Source organism: Trachurus trachurus (genome assembly GCF_905171665.1).
Source record: "Trachurus trachurus genome assembly, chromosome: 9".
Classification (NCBI taxonomy): Eukaryota; Metazoa; Chordata; class Actinopteri; order Carangiformes; family Carangidae; genus Trachurus; species Trachurus trachurus.
In genome coordinates, this window is record NC_139895.1 from 15,959,788 (window position 1) to 15,974,327 (window position 14,540).

The window sequence follows — 14,540 nt, forward strand, 5'->3', positions numbered from 1 at the left end:
TCAGACGAGAGGCTACGGAGTCGTCGGATAAAGGCAGTTGGCCGTCGGCTCGCATTGGGGCGGTGTGTGGAGGCCTTACAACACAAGCCAAGGCAACAGTAATCAGTGAAGTATGAAATAAAATATGGGAGACTGAAGGCGTGTGCACAAAACATTGAATCAGGATTCTTCCTCTACCAATTCAGAATTGATTCATAAACTTCCACTGAATCATATTTTTCAGTCACTCCCCATTTTAATAGCAAGAAGGGTTAAGGTCAAATACAGGTCACCGCTCCATGTCGGACTGGATTGAAAGGCTGCAGACAGTAAACGACCAGTTTATAAAGTGAAGTGGAAAGAGTTGGCTTTAAAAACCATCAGATTTTCTGAATCCACTGAAACCTCAGGAAAATCCTCAATACAGACTTTACCATCCTTAGAATAACAGTTTCTGGGAAAATAAAAACACAGGCGTCCATTAACACACAGTAAATTTCCAGTTATGAGCCTGTTGTGTTATTTCTCTGTGATACTCGCCAAGGCTTTTTCCTTCCCCTGTAATTACTGGATCAAATTCATATCGCACATTAACGTGAAGCACGTGGCCAAGTATGTTTTTTTTTATTCCTCATCAGTGAGGATTTATAGGCTGAACTATGTTTTGTCCTTATATTGCACTGAGATGCAGTTTCAGCCAAGACACCCATATGTTTGTTTGACCCGATGGATTTCCTGGAGTGAGGGCTACAGTACACACACATACACACTTAGACACACACACACACACATGCAGCTCACATTCTTGTCTACGCAGACAGACCTGTAGAGATTGCAGTCGTGATCATGTCTTCAAACTCCTCACACCAGATAATTACCACATGTCTATGTTGTCTTTTTTTTTTATATATCCACACTCGTTCCTAATTACACTCTGCAGGGTCTGTTTTTCAGATTTCATGTTTTGCTTACAAAGTGTGAAGCCTGCTTTTCTCCCAGCCTCTCCCTTGTTAAAGCTCTGCGTTGGAACAGATTATAAACTGATAGTTTAAGTGGAAAAATCTTCCCACCTTTATGATCAGCTCGAGTCCTTGCTGCTCCTGGAGCCATGAGAACACCAAGCACATATTGCCCCAGCAGAGTGAGGAAAAGCTGCTCATGAAAACAGATTTTTTTTTTTTTTTTTTTTTTATGATTACGCTTCCAGGACGTCTGCCAGCTACTATCACTCTTAGCTTTGGCACAGATGCTTATTTAAAGTCAAGTTCTTTGTGTTTTTTTGTGTGTCTCACATTTTTTGAAAGTGGTTCAATGTGACGGCCCCTATAAAATGAGATAATCAAACATAATGCGCACGCACACACATACAGTACACACACAGAAGATATCTGCTCACTGTATGATCAGTGGTTCTGGTGTTTTGGTCGGCCTGCAGAGCTCAGGTCGCATTCTCATGTACAGTAAACTCCATTTTATGTCTTGTCGTCGTCTTTTTACACCATCGACAATCCGCATCGTCTTCTGTGATTATTTTTCATTTTTAGATCCATAGTCATCTCCTATGTATCCCAGAGGTCTCTGCACCATAGGATGGATGGATTATGGGAAAACAGATATGTGAGAGCCATGTCCATCTCTCTAACTACTGAGGTCCAGTTACACTCTCCAGGCTACAGCCAAAACTGTGAAGAAACCTCGGCGACTCAGTATGTCGTCTATTTGTTGTTTTCTTCAGTAATATGCAGTGGATGAAGAGTGTTTATTTTAACTTCTCTCTAATTACTATGAACTGACGGTGCTCTCCATTACGCCGATATTCAATAATATCCAATATCACAATATTTCTCGCTATTTTTCATAAATTGTATAAAAAAATTAACTTCAAAATTAGACAATACTTATTGAAAAGGTTACAGATACATATGGTTAAAGTTGCAAAAGGGTGGTCATGTCACATGGTAAACAAACTGCAGTCCATCCATCCAGTTCAATGTGAACTCGGTCACTCTTTACACCACGTCACCTAAACCTCTTTCATCTATGTCGTCATGACTACAGCTGTGAGAGGTCACACAGGTCCGCAGCCCTGTACGCAAACATGAGCAGGGTAAAGAAGAAAAACTATCTCGGAGAGTGTTGTAGTGGGACGTGTTTTATATTTGTTACAGAGCTGAGGACAACAGGATGTTCAGCAGCAGCAGCAGCAGCAGCAGCAGCTTAGTCTGTACTCTGTACTCTGGGCTCTGCCTCAGCAGCAGCTCTCCTCCCATTCACAGCAGCAGCCTCAATCACACACAACACATCTACCTTAACAAGTCAATTCAACTCAAAAAGGAAAGAAAATCTGCCATTTTTATGTCAAATAGTTGAACACATTTTCACAGCAGGAGAAGAGTCAGCTCATCTCAAGAGACATAAATAATAGTATAGTATCAGAACAGCAGATATTTGTCACTTGATCCAGAAAGAAAAAAAGATTTTATGACTGAGATTTTTTTTTTACCATGAACAGAGAAAAGGCAGAAAGTTTGGTTGATTTTGATGAGATGGTTTTTTTTTTGTTCTTTACCTTAAAGCTAAAAATTAGCAGCCTCGCCAGTGCTGTGACGGCGACACACATGGGGGATGTGCTCGGTATTATGGGAAATATATCAAGTCCTCCTCGTAGTTTGTCGGCCGTTTCACAGATGCCTCACTGATTCCCACTGCACTTTTGTTTGACCATTAAACAATTCAAGCTCACATGTAAATTCTACATGAACATCTATAATGTCCGTAAGCAGTGACCTCAGTGTCTTCAACTAAAATATGTTTCCTCGTCTGCAGCAGCTTTTATGTTTCTGTCCAAACAGAATCACACAACTCTGTTTCCCTGTTGTTGTTATTAATTGAAGATGACGACGGCAGCTTTTACCTGTAGTTCTGTTTGCTCTAATCAGGTTCAAACATTTGCTGGGCAGACTGTGTATCACTGCCTGTACAATACACATGTGTAGACACACAGCACATGCACGCACGCAAACATATGCACCCACACACACATGCACATGCACACTTGCAGTGGAGGTCACAGTCTGAGTCTGAGTGCAGCAGTGAGTGAGGATGTGATGGACTGTAACTGTAAGGCACATGGCAGTCAGAGGATATTGTAACCTGTGTTTAATCTCAGTTGTTCAAAAAAGAATTTTTTACAATCCTTCTAACAGTGACTCTTGTACAACAACATAAATACTGTGCTGGAAAAAACGAATTTCCAAAAATTAAGCAGTTTTTTTTCCCCCGCAGTCTCTTTCTGTAAACATTGAAAAATGCAAATCAAGTCTCAGTTCTCCACAAGACAACAACATCAAAATAACAACAACTGTTCCATTTGTAAGGCTTGGCCGCCTCACTATGCAAATAGTCTCTAATGGGCTCAGAGCAAAATGAAATCTTTTTTTTTTTCCTTTTTTTTTTTTTGTTTTGTTTCCGTTACCTTCTCTTTTCTAATCCATTTCATGTTGGAGAGTCAACAGTGCTCAGTTTAGATCCAGGAGGGAGGAGCAGAGCCGGCGCCATCAGAAGAGGCTGGTCAGCGTGGTCTGTGATGGGCTCCGGCACTCGTGGCCGTCCATGCCGCCCGGCACCGAGGTGAGCACGGAGGTGACGGTGGGCATGGTGGGGTTGGTCAAGTCTGTTAAGGTGGTGGGGGTGCTGGACGGGCTCATGGAGGCGTTAGAGATCTCTGACGCCGGGCCTGACGGCGTCCCGCCCGCCAACGCCGAGCCATCGGACGCCTTGTCCACGCCGGTGCTTTCTTGCCGCAGCAGGTTCCTCCTGAACTTGGCTCGGGCGTTTTGGAACCAGACCTGGACGAAAATAGGATAATATATGATTATTATATGATATATTACAAGATTCTTGTCACTACAAGAGAGGAAATCATGTCGTATCAGAGCAAACTGCCTGAGCTCATTGTTCCTATTGAACTGTCAGGATAGGTTTGCATTCATTTGTCAGGTTTTTCAGATTAAACATGAAATTTACTTCCTGTTACTCTGGATAATTTACAGGACTGTAACTCCAATGAAAATGATCCCGAGCAGGCTGGACACCGTTTCCGAATCGAGGCATTCATTTCTCAAAACCTGGACAAATGCATAACTAACTAGAGGTCAGTTAAATCACAAACACTGTTAACTGACCATACCTTTGCTTTTTCATATCTCTGAGCAGTAACTACATTTAAATCCATCACACATTTTCTGCCACAGGCGCTCACACTCACCACACATAAGTAAAAGTGACTCAAACCTCAGCAGACATGATGCCCACTCTGATGGACCCCCTGCTGTAGTGTAGAGCTAGTAGGTGCTGAGTGTCCTTAGAAATAAAAACTCTAGGTAAGATGTATCTGTGTGTTTCCCTGACCGGGTGTATCTTTTGTCGAACAGAAGCAGCGTTGGAGAGGCCGAGTGAAGGAATGGATCGACCGTCTACAGACCATGATGACCTCTAATCTTAAAGCCGCATATTTTTTATATACGAACAGTAACGGTCTGTGTGTTGTAGGAACGGGGCGACTCAGAGGAACAGATCCACAGTTAGAGTTATCGCTTGAATCTGCAGCTTTATGAAACCTTTCTGTGTTTCTTGGCTCATTGTTTTGGTTTTCTGCTCCGTTGTGGTCCAGGGTTTGTTTTTCTTCACTATTTGCTCGGAACCAAACCACACGCACTCAGTAAGCCACTCGCTGGTAAACATAAAATGTTAACGGCCACGAGCAGCCGAGCCATGCCAACACAGTCAAGCTAAATCTGTTCACCTGAACCACTCATTAACTTCCACCGACTCACTGACAGCATTTCCTCTAAATACTTTTACAATAAAAGTGGCTCACTGCTTTATTGAGAGCAAGAAAGTGTCACAAATCACTGTAAACAGCAGAATAAGGCTGAATTTTTTTTTTTTTTTGTACACATCAACACCACATCAGACACTGTGGCAGAGAGACCTTTTAAAAGTCGTCTCGCTCGTCTCCAGCACAGACACATGGGTTCAGTCTCCAAGGACGCAGCTCAGTGGTTGAGGCTAACTCATCAGTCTGCAGGACAAACACACTCAGATGGGACGTTTTAAAGAGGATGAGAAACTGTGTATTTTATCATATATAATAAATATTTTTGCAACAAAGCAGTGAAAATATGCTAAATTATTATTATTTTTTAAATTTACAATATAGTCCCTGAAACATTCTCATTTTTGAAGACCCACACCATCTCCCCCTGCCTCCGTTAGCTGTGAGTTAAGAGTCTCGTTGTGAGTGCTTAAAGTGCATTTGCAGATGAAGAATAAAGGTAAAGCCAGGGGTGTGGGTTATAAAAGTTATAGGCTATAAAATGGGCCCAGTCTGTAGTCATGGGCACAGGGGGGGACTGCCCCACTATAGTCTGATATCTGGTTTGTTGTTCTGGCTGTTTAAAAACTGGATCCAGCAGAGAGCCGTTACCTCACTGTCACAGTTCGATCAAGTTGCACAAGCAGCGCATAAAAAAAACTCAAAACTGACATTTGCTGATTACATTTCAATAGGAAATACAAAAATATCCAGGTTATAGCAGATCAATTATTCTTAATAATGCAAAAGTGGATAAATATATATGTATAAATATTGTCCTCCTATGATGGGGTGGAGGTGGGGTTACAATTAAGAACATTATGGGCTTTTGCATCATTCATTTTAAAGAACATAAAACAGTGATGGTTATAGCTCACAGTCCTAAAGAGCACTCATAGAGGAGCCTGGTAGCGAGTCTTGAAGTCTGGCAGTTAGTGACCATTCAACATCTCTGAGCCCCCCCCCCCCTTTAAATCAAAGCAGAAGCAGGCCTGCTATAAAAGCCTTTATTCTTTATGGCTACTCACAGAGAAATAAAGCTTTTCTTTTTATCATTACACATGAGAATACAGAGCATTAGCTTCCTTGTTTTCACTGATAAATAAAAGTGAACCCATAAACACTGTGCACTGATAAAAGATGTGATTTCAGCGGTTATTCTCATATCAGCAGCAGATTAATACAAGAGTTTGGACTCAGCGTCCTGCTCCTCAATGTCCCTAATATTAATATGTTGCCATTCTTTAAATTTGAATTTTTTTCCCCCCTCTCTTTTCTATAATACTCTGCAGTGTGTGTGTGTGTGTGTGAGAGAGAGAGAGATGAGTGGTGGAGTGTGTTAGCGATGGAGTGGTGATGGAGCCATGGGAAACAGGCGGAGGGAGACGCGCTTCAGCTGGAATAACAGGCATGAAAACTCCAACGCATCAAAGCAAAACGACTGCTTTGTTTTCTCTGAGCGTTAATTAAAGCAGCGGGATGATTTTTTTTTTTCCCTCAGAAAAAAAAAAAAATTTGATTCAGAACCTTTTTGTCTCATTTTTCTTCTCCTCAGTCCCCCTGATGATTCGCTGTCGTCTTTTGTGGAAATCAAACATGGTGTTGTTGCGTTCTCTTTCTTGGTGTGTAACACAGAACATTTTGTTTTTCATCCCTCAGTACTCGACATCACATCACTAATCTCAAATACATTACATTTGTTTTTTTCTTACAGTTTTTGCTATTATTTCCAGGTCATTTTAACTTTTTTCCCCCCCTAAAGCAGCTCATTCTTGTTACTGCAGAATTTCTTGTTATTATTTTTTATCCTGTGTGTGTATGTCTGTTTTTTTTCAATTGAGATAAAAAGTTAAAGGACAGAGAAGAAAGACAGAAAATCCCTTATCTGTTTTTTATTCAGCTTGTTTGCAGCTTCCTGACGATTTTCCAAGAATCTCACTGAAATGAGAAACAGCGACGTCTTAAACTGAAGCAGCTGATTTGGCCTCTTTCAGGAAAAACTCACATCATATGTCTGATGCCTGGAAACAAGCTGATTTGCATTGGAAACAAGAGGAATTATTTCACCCCTGTTGGCATGTGTTTCTTCCCTCCACCCCAGTGAAAGGGAAGCAGGATCTGGTGTGCAAGGCTGCTGTGGTTACCTGTAAGACCCGCTTGGTGAGGCCGGTCTTCTGGGCAAGCTGCTTGAGGTCCTTGGCGTCTGGGTTGTGGTTGATGGCGAAGTAGGATTTCATCGTCCTCAGCTGGTGGTGCTTGAAGGACGTCCGCATGCGCTTGGTCTTCTGACTGGAGCTGTACTGAGAGTCCCGGTCCATGGACTCGCCGTCGTTCTCGTTGCAGCTCAGCGCTGTGGAGCAGCAGGAAGAAGGAGAGAGCAGGTTAGAGAAGCTCTGGGATCTCTGATCCAGTCTGTTATCCTGTCATTTGTTTTTCTTGTTATATGTGCTGCTACTTTTCTGACCCCATTTTTGTATCTTTAAATTATCATGACCCCAAAAAATTAGATTAGAAATGGTTCATAGCAACTTCTAGCTGCTTAAAATCAACCAATAATCCCAAAAAATTAGGAGAACTTTGCACTAAAATGTCCCCAAATGAGTCCTGGACAGTGCTGCTGCTTAACAATAACGTGAGTGAAAGAGAAAGGAAATGTTTAGGTGTCCTAATATTGAACATGTAACAACAGAAAGTAAGAATGAGATAAGTTGTGAGGTGCTTCAGACTCTTTAACATGTTTTACACATTTCCACTGTTCCCATCCATCCTCATCACATGTTCTCACTTCACTTTCCTCCATTTAAATCCACTAAATCGAGCCAATCTACTACTGTGACACCGCGACCCGACAGATGTTTCCTCCAGCTGCACATCATGCTTCACCATGCACCTCATCTGTCTGTCTGTCTCTCTGTCCCCGTCTACATGTCTGTCTATCCTGGGAAGAAATGCTAGCCTGGCTACTAGCCTCTCTCTCTCTCTCACTCACTCACACACACATACACACACGCACACATACAAAAACAACAACAACACACGTATTTGTCCCAGCCTGCAAAATTCCTGGCAACACTCAAAGTGTTGCTGCATGCATAACAGTTCAATATCAGAACGCTGTAAATGACGAATATGAAGTGAGTGAAAACCATCAGAATAACACTTCACTTAATTAGCCCAGAACAAATGCTGCTTTCTGGCCAAAGCATATGCTGCAGTGTTTTAACAAAGAACAGCCTGTTTCCTGCTCGTCCTCCTCACACACAACATCTTCCTCGCAGTGTTAACAGCATCTCGGAGTCTCAGTGCTGCTCCAGGGACGCCACATGTTCTCATGTGAACGTTCAGGTGAAGCTTTGATGTTGTTTCCGGCTGTTATCAGAAGAGGGCGCACTACCACTTCACTCCCATCAGTCTGCTTCAAGTTTTCCTTTTTCTTCCTTTCTTTTCTTTTTTAAATACTCACAATGGATTAAGAACATTTTAGTCTGAAATTAGACCTCCTTCCCTCTTTTAAATCTTATTCACATTTCAAGAAAACACAGTCTTTCTTAAAATGAAATCACTGAGAGGTGAAATTATTTGACTTGTTTTGACACTGTCAGCAACTCTCCTAAATAAAAGTGGCAACATGATAAATTAGAGAAAATGATTCTTTCTCTGGTAACAAATATATAACAGGAAGAAACGACGACTCATCTGCTCTGGAAACAAGTTGGAATTTAATTGTTTCACTTGTTGCAGCTTTTTTTTTTTTTTTAAACTAAACTGGCCGAACTGAATCAAAACTGACAGAAAATCACAGAATTAATAAATTTTCTCTTTGTTCTTGACCCAAATCCGAGACATTTATCAAATTATTCTTATGTGACAACTGGATGGTTAATTAACTTAAGTCCCAGCGTTAAAAGCAAGACTCCAGCTAGATAATGTTGCCGTAGTAAAGTTCCTGTCTCCCTCTGCTCTCTCTTCCAGTGAATAACTCATCAAATCACATTGATCCCTCTGGTGCACACCCAGTTTGGCCCTGTCCCAATGCAAAAAAAAAGAAAAAAAAAAGGCTCCAGCAGTGTGTGTGTGTGTGTGTGGTTGGGGCTGGGGGTTAGGGGGTAGTTGGTGGTTGGTGGTGGAGGAGTGTTAGGGTCTGTAGATGTCTATGGAGCCTGACAAGTGGAAAAGGGTGAAAGCAAAAGCCAGAACATCAAACAACTTTTCTTTTTTATCCCCTAAAGACGACACATAACTGCCCCTTAAAAAAAAAAGGAAAATAACTGTAACATGAATTTAAAAAAAACACAGACTGTTAGAAATGATTATTTTTAACATTATCATTTAGTTTTCTGCTGCAGTGAAATATGTATGAGGCTGTGTGAAAAGTTCAGTCCACATATCTGACACGTTCAAGCTTCAAACTGTGGCTTTGATTTATTTATTTCACAAACCCTCAAATGGGAAGCCTCAAATACTTCCATATAGGTCCTTTTTAAATAAAAACCAAATCAATTCAATATTAACACAGTGCATATTTTATGGATATCATAATTATAATAACACCAGGTTTTAGGGTTAGGATTAATGTTATGTCATTAAGATAAAGGTATGACAAACACATTATGATCTATCTATATTTATATCTATTGAATTACTTCCAATGGTGAAGCTGTAGCACAGTCCCAATAAAGCCCTGTGGGGATAGTGAAGAGTTTTCCTGCCACTCATCTGCATCATTTTATTTAGCCTTAATTGCTAAAATTATTCTCTTTTTCGTGTTAAAGCCCGAATTATTATCAGGTCTTGTGTGTATTGTAAATATAAGACACTTATTTTTCTCAGCCGAGTGCACTTTTTTAATTAAAACACCAGTTTCCTGTCAAAAACACAGCCTTGTTTTTGAGCTCGTTTCGTTAACAGACACTCACCTGCGTTATAAGCCGCCAGCTCGGTCCCCGGCCCGGGACTCTTCCTCTTCCTGGGCCGGCCTTTCTGCACTGTCCCCACGCCGTTGAAGTAGGATAGTCCAAGCGTGTTGGCCGGACCCAGGCCTTTGTGCGGGACCACGTCCGCGTGGTTAAAGTGTGTCTGATATTCTCCCTGGATGAGAGTCTCAAAGTGCAGCCGACAGTACACCAGACTGTCCTTCATGCCAAAGTGGTCCCCGGTGGTGAGCATCTTGCTGCACGTGGTGCAGGTGAAGCAGTTGAGGTGGTAGACCAGGTCCCGGGCTCGCATCACCATCTCCGAGGCTGAGATCCCCAGGTGGCACCGAGCGCATCTCTGCACCGAAAATCTTCTGCGGACAACACAGAAACCTCATCAGCGGCTGGTCACGAAGCCTGCGTGGCGGGAGCTGCTGCTGCGGTGTGTGTGTGTGTGTGTGTGTTTGCGCGGAACCAAACTTCCACCACCACCACGCAGCAGCAGCAGCTCAACAACAAACTTTCCCTCAGTGCAAACTTTAAAACTGGACCTGCTTCACACTGCAGCCTCGTGAAATGTGGACATTAGTTTTTAACAGGGTTTTAAGATGTTGTTGTGATATTTTCACGTTTCTAATTTAACAAAAATTCTTCATTCAGAGCTTCCCAGTCAGTGATGGGTAGCGGTGAAGATAGAGGAATAAAGAGGGAGAGAGAGAGAGGGAGGTCTACTAATCCTAAATGTAGCTTCTTTCTTTTTCTTTTCTTTTTTTTTTTTAATTTTTTGGATTTGAGAGAAACACTAAACACTAGTGTCACAAAATATCAGCTGTCATCAGCTGTCAGTACCAACACCAGTCTTCCACAGCTCATATTACCAGGACAGAAGCTCGAGAAAGAAATCACATTTATAAAATGAGCTAAATCTCTGGAGCCTCATCAAGTAAAAAGTAATTTTACTGACGCGTTTTATGAATCCTATTTTAAAATTTCCCACCACTGCTGCTGCTGTGTGATGTCACTATGATGTCTACCGATTACAAGAAATTACACATTTTCACAAATTAAAATCGCCATTATCGGCAGCACATTTAACCCTATATGTGACATTTCTAACATTTAACCCCGGTTCTCCCCGTGCAGGTCCAGGTCCAGGTCCAGGCCCTGGCGGCGCGCCCCCCTACCTGTAGTAATCCTCCTTGCAGTAGATGCTGCCGTCCTTGCTGAAACAGGTGAGCTCAGACTCCAGGTTGAGTTTGCACTCGCAGCACTTGAGGCAGCGCATGTGCCACTGTTTGTCCACGGCCAGCAGGTAGTAGCGGTCCGCGATCTTCCTGCCGCAGCCCGCGCACAGGGCCACGCGCTCGTTGTTCATACACGGCATGGACTGCAGAGACAGAGAGAGAGAGAGAGACGAGGACACGGCGTCACATTAGACCGATAAAAGTGTGAAGAGGACGGTGCGTTTGGAAGCATAAAGTTAAATCAACACAAACACACCACATGCAGAAGGAAGGACCAAGCCAATCCGTTATATATCCACAGCCATTATTAGCCTACACCATGCACCTAAATACTGTGTTAAAACGCTGTTATATTTTCGATTCAATTACCTCCATAAATAAACTACACAGCATGCATGATACAGCTAATAATGTGCATAGAAAAAACAAATAAGGGTTCAATAAGAAAAAGTCAAACAAACTTGTGAAATGAGACATGTTACTGGGATATTTAACGAAATAAGGTCTAGAGGTTAAAAACACAGGCCCGTTCTCTAATGTCAATAATATGAGCTACAATGGTAAATTATAATCGTTGCATTATTATAATATTTCAGTGACAGTGGCTCCACTCTAATGCAGCAATTTTACACAAATTAACTATTAACATCTATTTAAACTGAGAGTAGAAATGTTGTTCATTTTAGTGCAGAGGTCTGTGCTGTTTATTTATCATAACAGTCATTCAAATTATAATAATTTTAGTAATTATTGTCATGATGATTGTAGAAAGATATAATAGGCTAATAACAGGCTAAATAAGGTCTTCAGACACAATACTGTCATTCAGTGTTATTTACCAGAGGCCTCCAAAATAGACAGGTCCACGCACACATTTACATTTAATGATAATAATAAAAATGCAAATAACAATAATAGTAGTGATTTGCTAATAAAGATGGAAGCCGAGTTAAAATGAATAATTTCCCTCTTTTGGTTTCACTGCTTTTAACACCGCTGACGACCTTTCTAATGAATGCATTTTTATTATTTTATTGTGCTGCAATTATAAAATTGAATTATTCTTATGCAGGAGAGATGAAGCTAAATATTTGTGTTTTGTCTGCAGAAATACATTTCAGATTTGTTCATGTGTCATGTGCAGGCGCGCTGTGTTAACACTATTTAACACGTTTTGAACGCGTTGTTTAAAGCTGAAAGAAAAATTATGTGTTCGAGGATTTTTTTTTATTCTTCTTTTTAGGGGGGAGGGTGGTGTTTTTGTTTTTTTTGTTTGTTTCTTAATAAAACGCAGCTGAAGTCCCCGACTGCAGCTTTGCTGAAGTTGAGTGGCTGAAGAAATCTCAGTGTCCAGGCCTCTCTGGAGGAAGTTTGTGCGTCTGATGCGTTTAAAGACAACTCTGTAATAAGTTGAGACACTTATTGGAGACTTTTTTCCCTGTGTGGCCGAGGGTAAGACGCGTTCAGAACTGAGACTAAGTGCTCGGAGCTGTGTGTGTGTGTATGAGAGTGAGTGTGTGTGTGTGCAGTGAGTGAGTGCAGCCACTGTCACATGTTTCAGGCTGCCATGCTGCCTGCGCTAACAAGCCGAGAGGCCAAAATGAATCTCTCCTACCGTCTCTGATTCCCCCATATCGATGGCTGAGCTGATGGCCGCTGACTCGCTCTTTCCTCTCCGGTCCATTTCTTCCACCACGCCGTGCACGTCGCCTCCAGGGAGGCCATGGAAAAGCATCGTTGCCGCAGAGGGGAGAATATTGTAACTGTTCTCTTCGGATCTGAGAGCCAAGATGTCCATCAGAAGCGAAAACCCTGCGCAGTGACGCCGCTCGAAATGCTCGCTTTTTTCTGCTTTTCCTTTCTTGCCGTGACAAGTAAAAAATCCAGATCAGGGAGGAAAAAATATGAGGGAAAAATTGGACACGTGTTCTCCACACTACGTCTCATCTGCCAATGGTAACCGCCATCCGAATCTCTGCTGCTCTCATTATTAATAAGCTATGATTAATTCATAAATAAGCGCCTCTCTTACTGGAATAGATTTTTCTCTCAGGTGCGACTTTGTTTTATTTGATTTCTCTGCTGTCACCAGCTGCTCTCTCTATATTTTCTTTTCCATTTACGTAGAATAAACATACCAACTGTGGAAGCCCCTGCTTGCCTGGGTCTCAGTACCGGAGCCTCCTCCTCGCTGGGAGTAATATTTAAGGGTTTCGACAGTAAACAAGGCACTGGCAGTGTCTCCCCCCTTTTCTGCAGAACAATAAAGTAACTCTTTCTAAGTGGCGCTGCCAGAGCTGGGCGGCAGCCTGCTACTGCATCACAGCCAGGAAAAATAAAAAATGATATTTCCAAAAAAGCTGACAGGAGCTTGAGAGAGTGAGAGAGGCTTCCTCTTCTCCTCCTCCGGGCTGAACAGTCCAAGTTGATGCTCAGAGCAGCTGATTTCTGTCGCTCAAACTACTTTAGCTCTGCGGTGGAAAAATAGAAAAAAAAAAGAAAAATGACGCAGGCTTTGCTTTATAAAATCCAGGAGAAGCAGTGTTCCTGTTCAGCAGTCTCTTAAATGACTGTTTCGTGTTTAGTCGAGGAGGCCGCACACACACGTCCGGAACAGTAGAAGAGGAGGAGTTGGCTTCACTTTGACTGATGATAGGCGAGTGTTAGCTGGCCCCCCAAAACCGAGTTCCTCCTTCTCAAGTCCCGGTTGGACTCCGCTCCTTATCAACGGGGCCCTGTTGCGTCACGACGCACCATTTATGTTCATTGGCTGTTCCGCCGTCACCGAACTGTTTGCTTATACTTTTACCGACCGGTCTGAAAAATCAGCAGCTTCCTTCTGCCTCCGTTACGCACGGACCACCGGGCCCCGTCTGTCTCCGTCTCTCTCTCCCCCACCTCTTGTCACCCGCCCGACCCCAGCGTGTCCGGAGCTGCAGTTTAAAAGGTCGGTTTTATAGAAAGGGGATGGAAGAGAGGAGGTAAGAGAGGCGGTTCAGGCTTCTCAGGTGTTTGGAGTCGTGTGCGCGCACCGAGCAGGTCCACTGGGACCTGGACTCCAGTGACGCACAGAGAGGGTTCCTCACTGCTGCTGCTCAGCCTCTCCATGGCACCACAACACTGCAGCGCACAGATCCTGCAGGGCTGGACGACCGTGCATCAAGTCTGACAAATAAACAATCCCACGACTCTCATTTCTTAAATCATTTTTTGATTAAAATCCACTCATTTTAATATGAAATAAACAAAAAACACACTTTTTCTGTTGACTTTGCTATTCAGTAACTACAGCCACAACTTTCACGTTTGGCCTATATTGAACGTGCTGGATATAGCTAGGTGTAGGCCACTTTCACACAACTCACATACATTAGTTAATTATATTTATTTAAAAAAAACATATTCAAAAATATTTTAAAGATCTTAAACGTCAGAGGGGCCACTTTTTCTGCAGACACGGGGGAAGAATGCGAGACCCCTAGGCTGCAAAACTGAACAAAATGCACTTTATAGGTGAGTGTGTATTAT

At 42.4% G+C, this 14,540-nt stretch overlaps 1 protein-coding gene across 1 annotated transcript; it reads right to left on the minus strand.

The window, feature by feature from the left end:
• Positions 1-3,536: 3,536 nt before the first annotated feature.
• lhx2b (LIM homeobox 2b) lies at positions 3,537-12,810 on the minus strand (the record flags this gene model as incomplete). Its single annotated transcript, XM_083978197.1, has 5 exons — positions 3,537-3,827; positions 7,000-7,205; positions 9,772-10,142; positions 10,953-11,155; positions 12,628-12,810. 5 exons carry the CDS (start codon positions 12,808-12,810, stop codon positions 3,537-3,539), a joined length of 1,254 nt encoding a protein of 417 aa, XP_083834323.1.
• Between the last annotated feature and the right edge of the window lie 1,730 nt (positions 12,811-14,540).